The sequence below is a fragment of a genome, unplaced genomic scaffold (genome assembly GCF_019419815.1).
Source record: "Pyrus x bretschneideri cultivar Hongxiangsu unplaced genomic scaffold, Pyrus_bretschneideri_v1 Contig36, whole genome shotgun sequence".
Taxonomy (NCBI): domain Eukaryota; kingdom Viridiplantae; phylum Streptophyta; class Magnoliopsida; order Rosales; family Rosaceae; genus Pyrus; species Pyrus x bretschneideri.
This window is the reverse complement of record NW_025999679.1, coordinates 301,763-320,090: the sequence shown is the minus strand read 5'-3', so window position 1 is coordinate 320,090 and position 18,328 is coordinate 301,763. Positions and strand designations below refer to the sequence as shown.

Genomic DNA, 18,328 nt, shown 5'->3' with positions numbered 1-18,328 from the left:
AGATTAAATATTAAATTACGGAGCTGATATAATTTGAATTCACGTTGTAATGCAAGGGCAAACATTACTCCCCACTATTGTAAATTACTTAATTATCCCAACCTAAACAAAGCAAGGCCAACCAGCAACCACATACCCGACACGTCATTTGTGCCTCACATACTCACAGCCCCTCCCAAACACACGCCCATCAGCCGCCTCCTCCTCCCACAAATCCCAGAACTAAAACACAACTCTTTCAAATTTTTCCTCACTTTCTTCTTCTTCTTCTTCTTCTCCAGAGGAATCAGATCTCCGCCGCATAAGCTCGCATTCTCACGCCCCACATGGCTTGCTCCACCGTTACTCCGCCGTCCACCTCCTTCATCGGCAACAAGGTCCCTTTTGTTTTTTTGGTTCCAGCTCTGTTTTTTTTTTTTTTTTCCAATTGTTTTTGGATTTTCACTAAATTTCTGGACTTGTGATTTTGAACCTCAGAAGGATTTGAATCTCTCTGTTTTCTCCTCTGCGACGCCGCTTTCCAGTCAGAAACGCGAGAGAAAATCCAAGAAAATTTGCTCTGTCATGTCTCCGCAGCAATCGGAGCGCAAGCCCGCCACCACCGGCTCGGTCAGGATCTTAATTTGCCATTTTTGTTAATTGGTTTTGTGCAATTAGGATTAATGGGAATCTCCATTTGGCGGGTTTTTGGATTGGGGTTTGGTTAATTTTCAGGTTAAGACCGGGATGACGATGACTGAGAAAATATTTGCTAGAGCTTCTGAGAAACCCCAGCTGAGTCCGGGTGAGAATGTGTGGGTTGATGTCGATGTTTTGATGACCCATGACGTCTGTGGCCCGGGGTCAATTGGAATCTTCAAGAAAGAGTTCGGCCAGAATGCAAAGGTACTTCCTTTTCTTCTTCTTGTTTATGTTTATGTTTTTGCTTTTGTTTTTCCGAGAGCATTACCGTATTAAACACCCAAAAGACTAGCAGTAGAATCAGAAGCCATATTCCTAGGTTGCGAAAAGGGAAAGGGGTTGGCACGAATTTTTAGTCAGATTTAATAGGTCATTGATCAAGTTGGGTTGTTGTTGACTCTTGTGGCAATGGTAATGATCATGTTAGAGAATCTACTTCTAAGTGTCAGGTTAGGCCAGCTTTGCAAGAAACGTTGTGCATGAATGTGTCCCAAATGGTTTCTGCACATCAGTGCAAGAGTCAAGGAACAATAGCGTCATAGTGTAGCTTTGACCTAACCCCATGGTGGATGGCAGCCATGAGAATGTTGTCTGTTGTTTTTTCTTGTCAGTCTACTGCTGGTAAACCTCTTATTTATCTGCGAGACCACTGCAATATATCAGTTTACAGGTCCTCTCTTACTACTCTGTTTTTGTTTTTTTAATAACCATAACCAATCACATGAAAGGAAATAATAGAAGGAATTCATTTTCATGGACCTTGTTGCTTGATGGCATATTTTATTTGTTTAGCTCACTATCCATCATCTCTGTTTGTGTGTTGTTTGTTATTGAAAGGGTCTATTTTTCATATCTGGGATTTTGTAATCATGCATTTTTTGTTTTTATGGGGTATAAGTAGTGCTTCATTATTTTGATATTTGCAGGTTTGGGACCGTGAAAAGGTTGTAATCATACCGGACCATTATATATTTACAACTGACGAACGTGCAAATCGTAATGTGGATATCTTGAGAGATTTCTGCACAGAGCAAAACATCAAGTATTTCTATGATATCAAGGATCTAAGTAATTTCAAGGTGTGGCTTTTAAGTGTTAAATTTTCACCATGTTTTCATTGGTTTAATCATCGGATATTGAGTTTAGTTGACAATTTGGCAGGCCAACCCTGATTATAAGGGCGTATGCCATGTTGCTCTTGCTCAAGAAGGTCATTGCAGGCCGGGGGAGGTACTTTCCTTTGAAGAGTTCAATATTATTTTGTGGTTTTCAGTCTAAAGCAGCAATCAAACACCTTATTTGGTCTTCAGGTCCTGCTGGGTACAGATTCTCATACATGTACTGCTGGAGCTTTTGGACAATTTGCTACTGGAATTGGGAACACTGATGCAGGATTTGTATTGGGCACTGGGAAGCTTTTGCTCAAGGTTTGCAGATTTTAAATATGTTTTCATTTCTGCTTTTCTGATCACATATATTTGTCACTGGTTGGAGGATTTCATATGAATGGTTTAATTCTACGGATGGATTAGCTTCCACTAATATCATAGTGGTGAATATGGGCCCCCATCACCCTGATTAGCTTTCATATTGTGCTTTACACGTATAAATTTTTTTTGTCATTGATATTATTTGCTGATCTTGTTACACCATAGTGCTCCAATGGTTTGGAGTTATTTCTTACCTTCTCTTATGTTTTATTTAAACGGTGATGGTTATGATACAACAACAACCAAGCCTTATCCCACCAAGCGGGGTCAGGTGTATGAATCCTTGTGAAAAGCATACACCAAGGGATATTATCTTGAATATGTCCTGTTAACTTGTCCATTACCAATGCAAAATGGTAAGGACTTAAAGCTGAGTCATTTATAATTACTTTCAATGAAGGGTTAATGAACCCTCGTCATTGGTATCATGATCTTCCATCAGATATGAAACAGAGGTTTCAGCTTTTACGTTGGCTTATGCCATTACACATGCTTAAACATTACTGTTCCGGATACATGTCATTGGTGCGATGTCCCATGCATTAATGTTCATCTACATACTGAGAGAATCATTGATTTTTGGCAGAGTATGTGACTTCAAAAATTAATAAAAAAAAAAACTATGTATTTGGTTGTAGAAAGTTGTAGTATTTAAGTTGCAATAAATGATAGGAAAACAATATGAAAGGGCTTTGAATAGTAGGTAGTGACAACCAATAGGATTTAAATGCATGTTGCAGAACTCTTCTGCCTTTATTTCTCTTGATTAAGTGTGATCATGAAGGTGGTAGGCATGACGAGTGTGTGCTACCTCGATATAGTGCATGAAAGGATTCTAGAAAATGGTATGATTTGGACAATTTTAGATGGCTGTATATGTCCTGGAAGCAAGTGTTGCTTGAGGAGTTTAAATACATGCCATATGAAACAACTGACTGCAGTAGCATTTGCATGTGATGCTCAAGTTTTAACAAGCACAAGTACCACAATTGCAAGCCCAGGTTGAGATATTCTCATTTTCTATTATATTCTAATATCAAGGAGTAGGGTTTTCATTTGCTTTCCCTTTGATTGTTGAAGTGATGGGTTAGACTTTATGAAAGCCATTAGACTTGGCTGTATTATTTGATTGCGTTCATTGGGATCATGAAAAGGTGATATCAAGAAGGGTATGTGTTTCTGCCTGTTTCAGCCTGATGTCTCAAAACAAATCAATGGACACTGTTAAATTTTAGAAAACAGGAAAGTAAACCTTCAGCTATGGAGAACCAAAAACGGGGAATTATGATTTTCTATAAGTTATATGTGTTTCTCATTCCTGTGTGAATGAACTAGCCAGTTGTATGATTGTATCTGTGGATTCACAATTTTATTGAATTGCATATATCTCGTATGTTAATGTTATAGTTGTTTGCAATAATGTCCGAACATTATTGTGTTTTCATACATTTTGTGATGTCCTTAAATTGCAGGTGCCTCCAACACTGAGATTTGTGATGGATGGTGAAATGCCTGACTATTTGCTTGCCAAAGATTTGATTCTGCAAGTAAGTTTAACCAGGTCTTAAGGCATTTTTTCCCACTCAGTCTGTATAGCATACCAAGAAGTTCAAATTATATGCGTTTGACAGAGCATCTGATTTTGTTTACTTGATTTATAAATTGATGAACACATCTAGCCTTCTTGTTGTTTCCTTGATAAATGATTTTCGTCTAGCAGATTATTGGTGAAATATCTGTTGCTGGTGGAACATATAAAGCTATGGAGTTTGTTGGCAGCACTGTTGAAAGCTTATCTGTAAGTGAATTTAATGGTCGTCACTGCATGTATGATCTCATCATTCATCTGGTTGTATTCATTAATTACTATTTCATGAACCTGTGCTGAACAGATGGAAGAAAGGATGACATTATGCAACATGGTTGTCGAGGCTGGGGGTAAAAATGGTATTGTTCCTGCTGATAGCACTACATTTAAGTACCTTGAGGTTAGTGCTAATGCTACGTCAGCTCTCTCCCTCTCTTTCCCACCCCACCTCCACCTTTAGAGCCATTGCCTTCGAGCGATGCCTTTGGTTTTATTTATTTTTGTTACAGTTACATTTTGTTGTGGTTGATTAATGTTACTTTTACATTTTGTCGTGGTTGGTTGTCACAAATATGTTTTTTTAATGTCACATACATTTTTGCTGTCAAGCACATGCTATATAATGGTTTCTGTTGAATTGCAGGATAAGACGTCTGTTCCCTATGAACCTGTTTACAGTGATGCTAAAGCAAGGTAATTTATACGACTAATTATCTACCTTTTATTAGTCCATTTCTTGATCCAGTTTTTAACATTTGAACTCTGAAGCATGTATTTTTCTTTCAATGTGGACATGCACTCTAGAATCTTATGTTTAGTTTTTACGGTTGATCCATTTTTAAACATCTTTTAGATTGACTAATGTTTTAAAGTCAAGATTCTTAAAATATTATTTCGTGGGATTTTGAGGGACTTTGGGAATCATTACAGCACTCTGACGCACCGATGGAGCATTTGAATTTTGACAATGTTAGTAGATTAGACATCATTCTACAGTCAACTTTTCAAAAATATACTCATATCAGTGTCACATTTTTATATGGTCCTATGTAGCTTAGTTCAGGTTATCATGAACTTCCCGATCATCATTTGCAAATCTACGTCAGGTGTAAGAGAATTGGATTTTAAGCTTAACCATGATTAGAATGTGCATATTCTTTTATATTCCTTCTATTGACCAACATAATATTGGTCTCTAATAATCATGAGATTTGGCCTTTCGGAATTCCTTTGTATTAATGAGTTTGTTTTGTTTGCATTTAGATTTCTTAAGGAGTACAGATTTGATATCTCAAAACTGGAGCCGTTGGTGGCAAAGGTGAACAACACATACATTGATTTCTTATAGTTTAGTCTCCCTTGTAGATCTTCAACGATTGCTAAGTTTGCCTCTCTTCCACGATTAACTTATATAAAATTGTTTTCCAGCCTCATTCTCCAGATAATCGTGCTTTAGCAAGAGAATGCAAAGATGTGAAAATTGACAGAGTATATATCGGTTCTTGTACTGGTGGAAAAACTGAGGATTTTATGGCTGCAGCCAGAGTTTTTCTAGCATCGGTAAGGAGTCAAATCTGTGTCACATTTGTGTTGGGATATTGTTTGATATTGTTTATGTATACTGACTTCAATAGACATCTGAATGTTTTGTTATCAAATGCATGTGAGTGTATTTTTGTATGGACGTCAATTTGCAAGATCACTCGTTTATCTAATCAAAATCAAAATATATGCATGTATGTCTTTTGTATATGTATGAATGAGAGAGTTGCATGGATGTAACTTGTACATCACAAATGTTCTTTTCTAATTAAGATATAGGCATGCATTCATGTGGTTTGATATATTTTACATAAGCATTATATGCATATTGCATTTAAGCATTATGTACTAATACATTTGGGAATACTTTTCTAATCTTTTATTCGGAGTTATTTGGCCCGCCCTTTGGCCTGTGTTGCATGTTAGTACTGTAGATCTTTCTATTGTCTCTCTGCATTGATTTTCTTTGAAATTTTCTACTGTATTGGTTTAAGCTTAAAGATTTAATTGCTTTTATTGCAGGGGAAAAAGGTCAAAGTTCCCACATTTCTTGTGCCTGCTACCCAAAAGGTTTGTCAAGCTACAGAATTAAGTGCTTAGGCGACGACATCCATAGGTATAAATTTATCAAGAAATTTCTGAAATGCATGATGAATGAAATCTTGTTTGCTGTATATTCTGAAATCTGTAGGTTTGGATGGACGTGTATAGTCTTCCAGTACCAGGGTCTGGTGGCAAGACTTGCTCACAGATATTTGAGGAAGCTGGATGTGACACACCTGCAAGTCCCAGTTGTGGCGCTTGCTTGGGTGGTCCGAAAGACACGTATGCTCGCTTAAATGAACCTCAGGCAAGTATCCTTTTCTGCAACACATTCACCAGGATCTAATGAGCTCTCCTGTCTTGGGGCAGCTGGACCTCATGGATTGTTGCAATTCACTATGTCGTCGTCCTCGATAGAATTAGGGCTGACTGCCCTGCCTTTGGGGGTTTAATAACCCCGTATGCAGATAACCTCGTTGCAAGAAAAGGAGAACATCTTGGTTTTAATTTCAATCGTATTGAAGATAAATCCTGGTAGATTATTAACCATCGTGTCTTTGCAGGTATGCGTCTCAACAACAAACAGGAACTTCCCAGGCCGAATGGGTCACAAGGAAGGCCAGATATATCTCGCTTCCCCCTATACGGCTGCTGCATCAGCTTTGACTGGTTACGTCACCGACCCAAGAGAGTTTTTGCAGTAGGCAATTTTATCATTACAATCTGATTAGTGCGTGTCATCTTTGTATTCTGCAACTAAATGTTGTTACATAAGCAGAGATTACGGAATAAGTGGTCAGAACATCCGTCCTAACTTATGTCTTGTGATTGTCTGGTCGCTGCCATATGTATTGTATGTGTTATTGTTAGAGCATGTTGGAATGTATTTATGAAACGATGAAATGAGTAGGTGAATTTCGCCAGACGATTCTGATTTAAAATCACGATTTTGTTCTACGAAATTCTTGCATACAACTTTATTCAGCATTCGTCGCTCATGAGGCTCGCGTTGTCTATCCCTCCAGTGTGCAAGAGTTCCCTGTAATTTAATCAGTCGTATAACATATATAGCGACCAGCCATCGCGTTGCAACACGGCTGCTGGCGATTGACTTCAATTGCAACTAAGCTAAATCCTCGCCTACACAAGTTCTTTGAAATCTTGCACCTCCATTTTTCATTCCATTGGAGGATAACCGTCTTTCAAGCGAAAATCCCAGTCAAAAAGGGAAGAATACACTGCTCTAATCAACTTGGTTACATTCCATTGGTTAATGTGTTTTTTTTACTCATGAATTATGTGCTTAGGGTAGAGGAGGGCGATGAGGAGAAATGATTATTTTCAGGACACAACTTCACTTTTTTCTCCTTTTTTTGGTTTTTATTGATTCAATAGCGGAAGATGTATAAAGAGTGTTAAAAAAAAGCTAACTTGAAATTTGACATAAAATTTCTTGGCCGCCAAGAAATGTCCACCCTTGCAAAAATCTAAGTTAAACTAGTCCAGAAAAAGGAAGGGCAAGTTTTCCAAATGGCAAAAATAACGATATTTCCTGACACCAACTAGATAATTAAGATTGAAAATTTTCTCATGTTTTTCATTTGTTAAAAACTCTAGCAATGTTAATTGAACAGTTAAAACGATTTTTGATTTGGTTGAATTTGTGCAGAGTTGATCTTTTAAGATGATATAGAAAGTAGACTGTTTCAATCACCGAACAACATAACAACATGAGAAAGAGAGCCAAGAAGGTGGAACGAGAAGGTTGTTACCATTCCTTTAAATATCCACTGCTATAAACATCTAAGTTAACTCAGTGCAATATTTTCCCGACCAAAAGTGGATAAAATTGAAAAATCCTTATAAATACTCACTGTCCCTGCTCTTCTTCGACTTCATCCAAATTTTTCACACAGAAAACCATCTCAGATTTGTTTCTCTGGACTTCAATTCTCTGTTGATTTTCGACATTAATATTACCGATGGAAGACGAAGCATCAACATACCAAGTTTCCACTGCCCTCACATTGTGTGATCCAACTTGGAATTATGACACAAACAAGGGAAAACAATTGGAATCAGACCCTGCTTCTCTTCCTCCCAAATTACCTAAACGTGATGATATGTCTGCAAGGAAGATGAAAGAAAACCAGCTACTACCGCAACCTGAGGAGCCTTGGAAAATCAACAAGTTAGGGGCAAGCGACCTTGAAAGTACGCGAGTCTGTCGCTTCCGAAAAAATGGATCATAGACAATGTTCGGCCTTACTTGGGCGACAAGTTATTCGAAAGGGTTCAGAGTGGAATGGGCTTACAAGTCAGAGTTCATGATCGTGCTACGAACACTATGCATTACGTGAATTTCACCTGTTGGTACCGGTGACTAGAAATTGTAACTAACTAGTTTAATACCTTATTAATTCATATGTGTTCTTCTTAGTGCTATTTCTTTTTTTTTTTTTTTTTGCTTAATATAACTAAAAACAATCTAACAACTTCATTTAATTATAATGACAAAAAGAACAAATGATACATTTTACGCGCCACATGCGGCCAATGTGATCTTTTTTCATTTATTCCTCTCTCCCTCTCTCTTTTATCTTTATTTGTTTCTCTCTTTCTCTTTCATCTTCAACCCAGGTGGGTTGAATTTCTCTCTTTTCTCTTCTCTTTATCTTTTCCGTACTCTCTTCGGTTAAAGTTGGATGGGACTTATGGTCAATCCTTTTAACTCTCCCACATTTTATAAAGCTAAAATTACTGTTTTGAAATTAAAATTAGCACTGTTTATAAAACTGAAAAATAAAAGTTTCGCTCCATTTTCTTTTGGGTTATAATACTATTTTTTTAATTTGTTTTAATTGATGGATAGTTGTATTATTTAGCTCATATGACATGACACAAACTCAAACAATTTTGTCCAAACTAAAGTTAAAATCACTGTTTTGAAATTAAGATAAGCATAATTTATAAAATTAAAAAAATTAAAGTTTTCCTCCATTTTTTTGGATTGTAATAGTGTGCTAGTATCTTGAAACGGCGACCATTGTTTTTAAAAATAATGATACTGTTTTTAGAAATAATGTCATTGTCAATTATTAACTACTATTTCTAAAAATCGTGTCACTATCTAAAATTTTAGATTGTGTTTCTATATTCTGATTTTCTCTTGAAATGCATTGAAGTATTGAAAGGTAGTAACACGTATAAGTACCTTGAGGTATTCCAAATGTTACAGAATGAAGATCGCATAAACATACACATACACATACACATGGCTAGACACAGATGTGAAATTTTTTATTCCGCACATTAGTACAGTTAATCATTTCTTTTACAGCTGTTGGGTTCCAATGCAATTATAACTCTCTTTTTTCTTAAGGATGCATGCTCAATATGTTTTTTTTTTTTTTTTTAATTTCTTTCTGAAAAATTGAAGCATAACTTTAAAATTCAGACCAAACAGATAAATAAATAATAAAAATAAGCGATTTTAATGATGACTCAGTCATTAAATTACAAGGCCAAATTGTTTAAAAGAAGTTAAAAATGGCAGAGAAAAATAAGCCAATTTCAGCTGTAAGTTTTTCTGCCACTGTGAGCATAAATAATTAAGATACAGTTGTTCCACATCTATTCTATTAAGAAAAAGCCCTTATTAACTTTTTTTTTTCCCTTTTTTTTCAATTTTGCTCACTTTTGAATACACAATATTGACATGAAAAGGACAAAATGGTAATTTTGTACCTTTTGACAAAATGGCAAACATATCCCTATTTTCCGATTTTACCCTCCTTTTTTTTTTTTTTAACAAAATGACAATCATATCCTTATTTTTCCTATTTTACCGTCATTTTTTTATACATAATATTTACATAAGGAGGACAAAAAACAGTAATTATATGTAAGATTAATGACAACAAAAAGCAGAAATTATATGTAATATTAATGAGGACAAAAAACAGTAATTATGTAATATTAAGATAAAATATGCATTTATTAAGAGAAATTGTCCCACCATCATTTTTTTATACTCTTTTTAAAATTTTAAAAACTAATCATACTTCTTAATAAATAAATAAAAAAATAAAAAATAAAATTGTTTACATACATAAAATATGTGCTCATCGGCTAGTATTAATTAAAAGAAGGTAATTATGGTTAGGGCACCCACCACCACAGTCCCACAGTCCATCAATTGGGATTGGGGTAGTATATCAGTAATCTGCAGTCAAAAGAAATATGATTGCATAATATTACCCTCTAGTCTGTCCAACTCATTGAGCATTTGCTGCAAACGGAGAAAAACTTGGTTTCTAAATAATACAAAAGTTACAATTTTGATTGACTGACTAGTGCAAATGGTTAGAAGGATGCTAGCAATTTTCTCATATCAGCTTTTTTATTTTACATTTTTTATTCTCTTTCTCATCTTGCAATGTTGCATGATAACTTGAGTTGTCTATTTTCTAGGTCACCCTGTAAAGGTCGACTCGATTAAAAATTCAAATAAATCCGAATTCGTTTAGTTATCTAACCGTTATCCAATATGTAGAAGTCATGTTTTTAGTTAAACAATAAAATTTTGACAACGCTCATCGATTAGTTAAACGATTTCTAATTAGAATGATCTTTTTTCTTTCTATAGTTAATCTTTAAAGAGTGAACGGGAAAGTAGAGTTCCCTATCATTATGTAAAACTGTAGGATGAGAGCAGAGACAAAAAGGAAAAATGAAATTTTAGATTGAAAAGGTTGGTAGCATCCCCAATGGTTATGTACACCTAGAGCAACGGTTTCACTGGTTCGAATCGATAGTGGGGCTTAACCTAAATAAAACCAAACTTTTTGATAATGTGCGGTTTCAGCTTTCTTCAGTTGGGTAATTTATTGTAACTTTGGATTTTCAACATATTTAGGAGTGCAGCTTTAATGCTACGAATGTTTTTAACTGTTAGATTTAATTTCAACACCTATAAAATATTCTAGTTTCGTTCTCAATTGTTCATTTTCCGTGCAATTATTAGATATTTGGTTTTTACTTTATGTATTATTGTTCATCGTTTTCATTTTCTTTTGGAAGTGAATTGAATTGTGTCCCAAGCAACAGATTGACCGAGTCAGGAAGTGCCCTCCAGACGTTTGAAAAAGACTTGTGGAAAGGGCACTTGTCCCTCCAAACACAGGTCTAAAGACCAAATCAGAGGGTTTGTACAATTACTACAGCCTACTACAAAGGCTAGACCAGTTAGGATTATGACAGTACTGACCCCATAAAAAATACATAAATTAATTATGACAGTCAGAAGATTGGGGTCCCCGCCTTTGTCACCAGTAGTAAAAGTTTGCAGTTGTAGAGCAGGTAATTGAGTTTTTTATGATGATTCAAAATTCAAGTTGTTTTCCTCTAAAAATATTCTTCTTCATTTCATTTGTAAACGAGAAGTTTTAAGTTTTATTCTCGTCAAAAAAGAATTAGAATCATATTAGTATAAATAATATCGTTTGTTAAAAAAAAAAAAAAAATTCAAGTTGAAGCTTGGGGTAAAGGTACAGTAAATAGAAAGAAAGTAAAAAATTGTTAAAGTAAGCAAAACAACCAAAATAAATAATTAATAAAAAATAAAACCACACAAGCTTCTTTTGCAGCAAAACTCAACACTCTCTTAGATATGAAGTGAAGTGCTCCCATATTTACAGTATGAGAAAGCAGCAGCAGCAGCACGTAGCCGAGTATGCAGGCCTGTATGCTAGCGTTATGTAAGAGCCTGTAAAAACCTAGAAAAACCCTACCCAAGAAAGAAAAATTAAAAACCAGCAAGAACCAGAGAATGGTTTTAGCAAGCAAATCCCAGTGGAAGCCGATCTTCGCACTTTTTGACTCGTCGAATTTCTACTTCCTTCTGTTGTCAAACTGTAGGTTCATTCATCTTACCAGACGTAAAAATAAAGGGGAGGCAGCGCTTGTATTCTAGATGGGCTTGTTTCTTTGTCTCTCGCTCCTCTCTTGAAATCTTGGAGCTGCGAATGAATGATTAATCGGTATCAGATAGAGGCTCTCATAATCTCACAGGAGTACCAGAACCGGCAAAAATGAAACTCGGAGATCAAAATGTATGCGTAATGGCTTCAAATTTACATACCGAGACCATTAGCCTCAGATGTCCTCATGATACGAAGCCTTTTCACTGAGCTGAGGAACATTCTGAAATACCATAAAAATCGCAAACATACTTATTAATAAGAACTCAGGCAATATCAATTATATAAGTGACTAACTACATTGTTTCCCAGGCAATCATAATCCCTATATTTTATGTTGTTAGTTTACCATACTTTTCTTTTTAACAATACTAATACTTTGTGGTAGTAGCGGCATACCCCCAAGGAACATCTCCAACAAGCATCCAATCTCCCTCTTTATCTTCATATGTGAGCACAAATTCGGAGGATCCATCCAGAAGCTTTGAGGGATTTTTCGCTTGTTCCATGTCTCCACCTGGCATGACCACAAAATGAATGTCATACACAATATCATATGCTATTCAAAGGTGGACCAGAACGACGAGCGTTCATCTTTTTGTTTCATAACATAACCACAGGGAACATATTCGCCAAGTCAAACCGGCCATGGTTAGGTACCGCTTAAGGATTCTTGATGCATCATCTTCATTTTATATTTGACTAAACATACTAATTGGAACTCATAAGCATACAAAGTAATTGATTGAGCAACACATAAGGTCCTCTATCCAATTTTTCCAAAGGCAAAGGAACAGAACCAACCAATAATTGTAGTGGGACTGATAAACATTTCCTCGAGTGTTTGAGCCAAATTCTCGTAGCAAGAGTGAGCATTCAAATCCACTTTCCTCCCAATCGGAATTCCATCCATGTTCACCTTAACAAATCCGAGATGCCCCTTCTCTTTCGCAGTTGTCTTACTACCGATGTTGATCTTCTTCTTCGAAGTGTCCTTAGATTTGTCCCCGACTGCCTTGTCATCTTCAGCCCTTGCAGTCTTTGCCTGGTTAACCAAGCTGTTCATCCTTGCAGCACTTATAGGTGGCCATCCCACAACCTGACTGCTTTCACAGTACAATATACAAAAATCAATGATCCGAAAACATCATTAGGGTAATTGCAAAAACAGAGAAACAGAGTATTCATGTTCTTATTTCTCATCGTTACAATACATTCAAGTACAAGTATTCAACACAGTATAGTATTACAATCTACGATAGTGGCGATTATACCTATGCACCCTGGTGCGGTTCAATCCCGACCTATCCCTCTCTCATCTAACATTTAACATTTAACCTTTAACCGCTATCGCTTGTAAAAAGAAAAAACACATAACAATTTTCACAAAAAAAAAATAAAAGAAAAAAAAAGTATACAATAAATTAAGTAAATATTTAGGATTTGATAAAGAGTGAATACTCATTAGTAGATTAAAAACTGTATGAAATATGAGTAATATGCATAACTTAAACATGAAAAATTTAGTATCGAAACAAAATATCAGACTGATAATAATAAATCATTAGCCAAGAAAAAAAGTTAAATAAAAAGAAACAGAAATTACATGAACAATTATTTAATCTTTTGTGAAGGGGGCATAACATAAACCACTACTTGGGTTTTTCTAAACTTTTCTGTTTTCCTGGACTAAACACAAATCATGCACGAAATAGACTCAAGAATTCAATTTCTCATTTTCCCTCAGTTTTCTCAGCAACCAAACACAAGGTAGAATAAAAATGCATGCTGAGGACAGCTTACTTTGTATGAATATTCTCTTACCTTACAGCAGTGGGAGAGCCACCCTCTTGGGGAACAGAGTCAGCAGCTCTCTTAGTCCCAGAAACAGCAACAGCAGCAGAAGCATTGGGTCTGTGAGAGAACCTAGAAGCAGCTGAAGAGCCTCCGTGAGAGACCATCATAGAAGGGAAGTCCTTGGCAGTCAAGATTCTACCACGTTCACCCCATGCACATGGCTTGCCGAGCTTCCCTCCACCACCACCACCACCAGCGCCACCGCCACCAAGGCTGAGGCCCAGCTCAAGCTCTGCCTCAGCCGGGTAAGAGGTTGCCTCAGAGGACATCCCCACATAGTCTTGCTCCACCGCCACCACCTCCGCCTTTGACATTGTCGACTCGTTTGATGAGACCCCAGAAGACCCACCTCCACCACCAAGCAACCCAAGTGTGCCTTCCATGAAACTGATCAAGAGAGAGAGGGTTGAAGAAAGTGTGGGTTTTAGAGAGAGAGAGAGAGAGAGAGAGAGAGGGAAGGGGTTTGAGAGAGAGTGGGGGAGGAGGGAGGGAAGGAGGGAGGTGTTAGGTTGACGAGGTGGTGGAGAGAGTGATGATGATGGGGCCCATATGTCTGCTAGTGCGCCAGGCACTCTCACCACCCACCCTCCGTTTTTCTTAGACATGATTCATATCTTTCAAGAATCTGTTTCTCTCTGCTGGGTCTTTGGTGTTGTACCAAAAGAAACAAAATTGATTTGTTTTCTGGGTTTTGCAGGTTGTGTTAGGCCAATTCATGATGACATTTATTTTTTCTTCTCATTTGTGTTTGAAATTTTTTCATAGCACAAAATTGACTTGTCGGACATTTATAATATATTAATGAAAACAAATTTTTTTTTTATAGGTTAGTATTACATATGGCATATTCAGAGTTCGATTCTTAGTGCTTCATTAAGGCACAATGGTGATCAGGAAAAGTTGAAATGTCTCTATGAGTCTTCTCGATCCTTGAAATAATGGACCATCGAGACAAAATCACTAACTGATCTCTTTTTAAGGAGGAAAAAAAAAACAAATATACGTATTATAATTTAATTAGAATAATAACATTATGTAGCAGTTTTTCGAATGCATTAAAAAATTACTCTATATCCTCAAATTTGAATATACTTGTGTATAAACTAAGTAGTTTGGATAATTAATTGCTAACCAAATTTCACACGCTTTAGGTTTGAGATGATTTTTCACGAAAGTTCAATTTTTTTTTATATTACACAATAAGATATTGACATTTGTATTGATTTATGTCTTCAGTCTAATAGACTATTTGAGCCTATTACAGTGATATCATGGTGAGCATGAAACGCATACCACGTTGACAAAAATTAATTTAATTGAGGATTAGATGTTCAAATAGATAGAAGAATTTTGCTACAATACTTATATGTATTTAGTACAATCATCATTTTAATGGTCAGAAGGTGATTGTATTAAATACATATATCAAGTGAATTATATAAAACCGTCAGATGATGATTGTATTAAATTCACATGTAAGTATTGTAGTCAGTTCATAGATAAAATGTATAAATTAATCCAATTTTAATACTTTGTAATGCAGTATAATAAACTAAAACTTCGTAATCCATTTTAAGAATAATCGGAAGATAAAACATTGGTTTGTCATAAAATTGATTTTTTTTAATTTGCTCTTAATTTTTTCAATAAAGTAGGGTTGAGATAGAGAATCATATTATAAAATTTCATGTAGGGTTCCTTGTGTTTCTCTAATTACAAAGATTATCTTTTGCTTTCATGCTCATTTGTGTGACATGATAAAGTTTAGAAGAAGAAAAAAATTGATTAATGAAGATAATTAAAATAAGTGTGGTGGTATGGTATGATGAAAAGGTTGGATATGACACATGTTCCTAGCAAGTATGATGGTATTTTCAACTTTTTGGTCTTGGTATGATGGTTAATGATAATATTAAACTTTGGCTTGTCGGACCTTTTACCTTGGACAATGAGGAAAATTGGGATTTTAGTTGTGTATACAGCAAAATCATGCAGGTAATAGTGCTGGTTATTGGGATGTCACATTTTTATTAGCAACATAGGCCTCTAAAGTGGGAACCATTTTTCTTTTTAAAAAAAGAAAATTTTCAATCAAATATTAGTCTTCGTTTTGACCAACTAGAAGTTAATTTCAAAATAGTTTTACAACTAAAAAAATTATGAATTCACGACAAAGTTACGTCAATATTGAAGATCATATTCATCGTAGAAGATATTATATTTATATTCATGTGATTCGAATATAATACTTCTTATAAGTAACTAAAGACAATTATCACCAGGCCATTTGGTAATTAAGTAAATGCTTTCTAACTAGCTCTTTATGAAGTAATCCTTCTCCTCTAGTGTTATAAAGGTCTCAAGTTCAATTTCCTTTTTTCAGCTAATAGACAAGGATACTTTTTCTCTTCTCTTTTCTTAGCTCATTGTGGGTGTCTAAGGTTTTTGTTATTTTTTCTTCTTTTGTCAACCGATATTGGAGAAGAGAGATTCAAACACAAAATCTTAAATGTAGAAATAAACACTTTTAACTACTTAGAACCATTCGTTTTGTCCATCGTTGTTAACGTCACATTTCTTTGTAGGTGTCTCTTATCACTGAAGAAGAAACACTTATAAATGCAGTGAGAGTGACTGTTTGGACAATGGGCAAACATTCAAATATGTGGATACCAAATACCACTACACCCCAATACCACCTCTAATACCATTAAGAAATGCTAAGGAGACTATCTCAAAATAAGATTTTCATGAACTCCCCGTCATCCTATGTTTTTAGAATAATATTTTATAATATTAGTACGAAAATTATATTAAAAATATGAGGTGATGAAAAATTCATAAAAATTCTCTTTTTCAAAGAAGTCTCTTTAACATCTATCAATACTAAAAGCAGTTTAATTAGATTGAATGACTGCATAAAGTATAATCCATTAACGCTAGACCTAAATGACAATTATACTAGTCAACAATGGAGGACCATCACTAATTCACTATTAATTTGATCTTAGTTGTCTCTTAGCTTTGCTTTAATTAATAGGATTAATTAAAGCACTAGGGTTAAAGTCTAAAGGTTGAGTCTTTTTACAAGAAAAAGCATTATTCTGTTCTTATTTATCTGTGCATCCTTTATATTTCTCCCTGGGTGCTGTCTACTATTGGGAAGACAAAGGGCACAAAACCTTGTTTTGGAAAGTTGGGACCCAAAGAGGGATGCACTGACGGTGGATGGTGGGCCTTCCAGTAAAGCTGAGAAAATAACAAATTCATTACCAATAAAACCAACTTATTTAGTCATTTATCATTTAAAATTATGAAATTAGGGACCACTTCTCAAGAATTTGTTGGGGGTAGAGATAGTCTAATCAATTGATTTGTTTATGAAAGAAAGGTACCCAAAAAAAAAAAAAATGTCAATGTTGAATAAGTTTATTTATATATGTGTAATCGATGTTGTAAACGAGAATTGTTATTGATACTTTAAAAATTTTATTTTGTATTTTAAATTTTAAAAAGAAAAACACATTTATAAAAAGTGTAAAATAAAAAATTTTAAAATGCTATAACAGTTATTTTGGACAAAATGCCCAAAAAAATCTAATACGACCAAAAAAAATTCGAACCTAATAATCTCGAACCCTTCGGCATTCGAAACTTTAGATTTTTATGAAGGGTTTGTTCGGTAAAATCACCATTGTTTTTATTTGTTTATTAAATAAATTAATATTACCCGTTCGATTTCATAGAGATTGAATCTCAGCCCTCCATTTAAAATGAACTCTGTCTTAGGTCTCCACTTAGTTTCATACCATCACTTCCATTTCTGTCGACTCCGACGCACCCTCTCCCTATCTCGACTCAGTTTGCAACTTCTCCGCCCACACCACGTCACACCACATCACTCTAACGCCATACAAGCTTCTCCCTGCAACTTGTATTGTTGTTCCCACCATCAAACGGGCCATTCTCGCCTTACAAGCTTAGAAGGTAAGATTTTTTTTTTTTACCAGAACTCGTAATAGTTTTGTGTTCTTTTGGAAAGGAAAAATTAGGGATTTTGAAGTTGAATTAATTTCAGTTGGGGGATTTTGAAATTGATTTAAGGCTTCCGATCTTGGTTTTAATTTTTTTTTTTCTTCAGTTCTGGATCAGTTTGAGGTTAACCCTACTCGGATTTCTTGAGTTCTAGAGCAATTTGTCTGAATGGACTGAAAAATCGATATTATTTTGGTTTTACCAATTTCGGATTTCTTATTTCGAATAATTTGATTTCGGTTTTTGGTAACTGATTTTTGGTTCGGCTACCAAACCAAAACCAGCCCCATGTGTAATTCTGGTTTCCATCATTTTGACAATGACAATGAAGTATGACATTTTTTTACAGGCGATATCTCGAGTGACCTGTTGTTTATCCGACGTGATCATCGGTTACATGGCATGGTCCACATTTTTCAGTGATTCTAACTGGCATTGGAGCATTGAAATTCTTTGGTCTACACATGGTAGGTTTGAGAAAATTTAACAAGTAAATAGAGAAGAAAGAAGATAAAAACTTATGGTTCAAAATCATTTCTTTAGAGCACCAAAAATCAATTTCTTTATGTTCCCTGTTTGGATTTTGAACAAGAGTATGATATTTAATTCAA

At 35.3% G+C, this 18,328-nt stretch overlaps 2 protein-coding genes across 2 annotated transcripts; one reads left to right on the top strand and one right to left on the bottom strand.

Moving 5' to 3' along the window:
• The first annotated feature begins 212 nt into the window (after nt 1–212).
• LOC103948650 (3-isopropylmalate dehydratase large subunit, chloroplastic) lies at nt 213–6,788 on the top strand. The gene is made up of 15 exons (XM_009359690.3): nt 213–377; nt 478–609; nt 715–885; nt 1,608–1,760; nt 1,843–1,911; nt 1,992–2,108; nt 3,644–3,718; nt 3,892–3,969; nt 4,064–4,159; nt 4,403–4,452; nt 5,023–5,077; nt 5,188–5,319; nt 5,824–5,871; nt 5,993–6,151; nt 6,408–6,788. The coding sequence occupies exons 1-15, from the start codon at nt 327–329 to the stop codon at nt 6,546–6,548; spliced, it is 1,527 nt and encodes a 508-aa protein (XP_009357965.2). The 5' UTR covers nt 213–326; the 3' UTR covers nt 6,549–6,788.
• Nucleotides 6,789–11,432: 4,644 nt separating this feature from the next.
• On the bottom strand, nt 11,433–14,400 carry LOC103948649 (auxin-responsive protein IAA13). Its single transcript, XM_018647817.2, has 5 exons — nt 13,650–14,400; nt 12,630–12,928; nt 12,225–12,342; nt 11,987–12,048; nt 11,433–11,864 (listed from the first exon to the last, which is right to left on the bottom strand). The coding sequence occupies exons 1-5, from the start codon at nt 14,285–14,287 to the stop codon at nt 11,815–11,817; spliced, it is 1,167 nt and encodes a 388-aa protein (XP_018503333.2). The 5' UTR covers nt 14,288–14,400; the 3' UTR covers nt 11,433–11,814.
• Between the last annotated feature and the right edge of the window lie 3,928 nt (nt 14,401–18,328).

Excerpts from the sequence above, each read along its gene's own strand:
- LOC103948650 (XM_009359690.3), top strand. The coding sequence starts at position 327 with ATGGCTTGCTCCACCGTTACTCCGCCGTCCACCTCCTTCATCGGCAAC. Across the intron at positions 4,160-4,402 it reads CTACATTTAAGTACCTTGAG|GATAAGACGTCTGTTCCCTA; the intron begins GTTAGTGCTAAT and ends GTTGAATTGCAG. Across the intron at positions 6,152-6,407 it reads CTCGCTTAAATGAACCTCAG|GTATGCGTCTCAACAACAAA; the intron begins GCAAGTATCCTT and ends GTGTCTTTGCAG.
- LOC103948649 (XM_018647817.2), bottom strand. The coding sequence starts at position 14,287 with ATGTCTAAGAAAAACGGAGGGTGGGTGGTGAGAGTGCCTGGCGCACTA. Across the intron at positions 12,929-13,649 it reads GGCTCTCCCACTGCTGTAAG|TCAGGTTGTGGGATGGCCAC; the intron begins GTAAGAGAATAT and ends CTGTGAAAGCAG. Across the intron at positions 11,865-11,986 it reads ATCTGAGGCTAATGGTCTCG|CTCCAAGATTTCAAGAGAGG; the intron begins GTATGTAAATTT and ends ATTCATTCGCAG.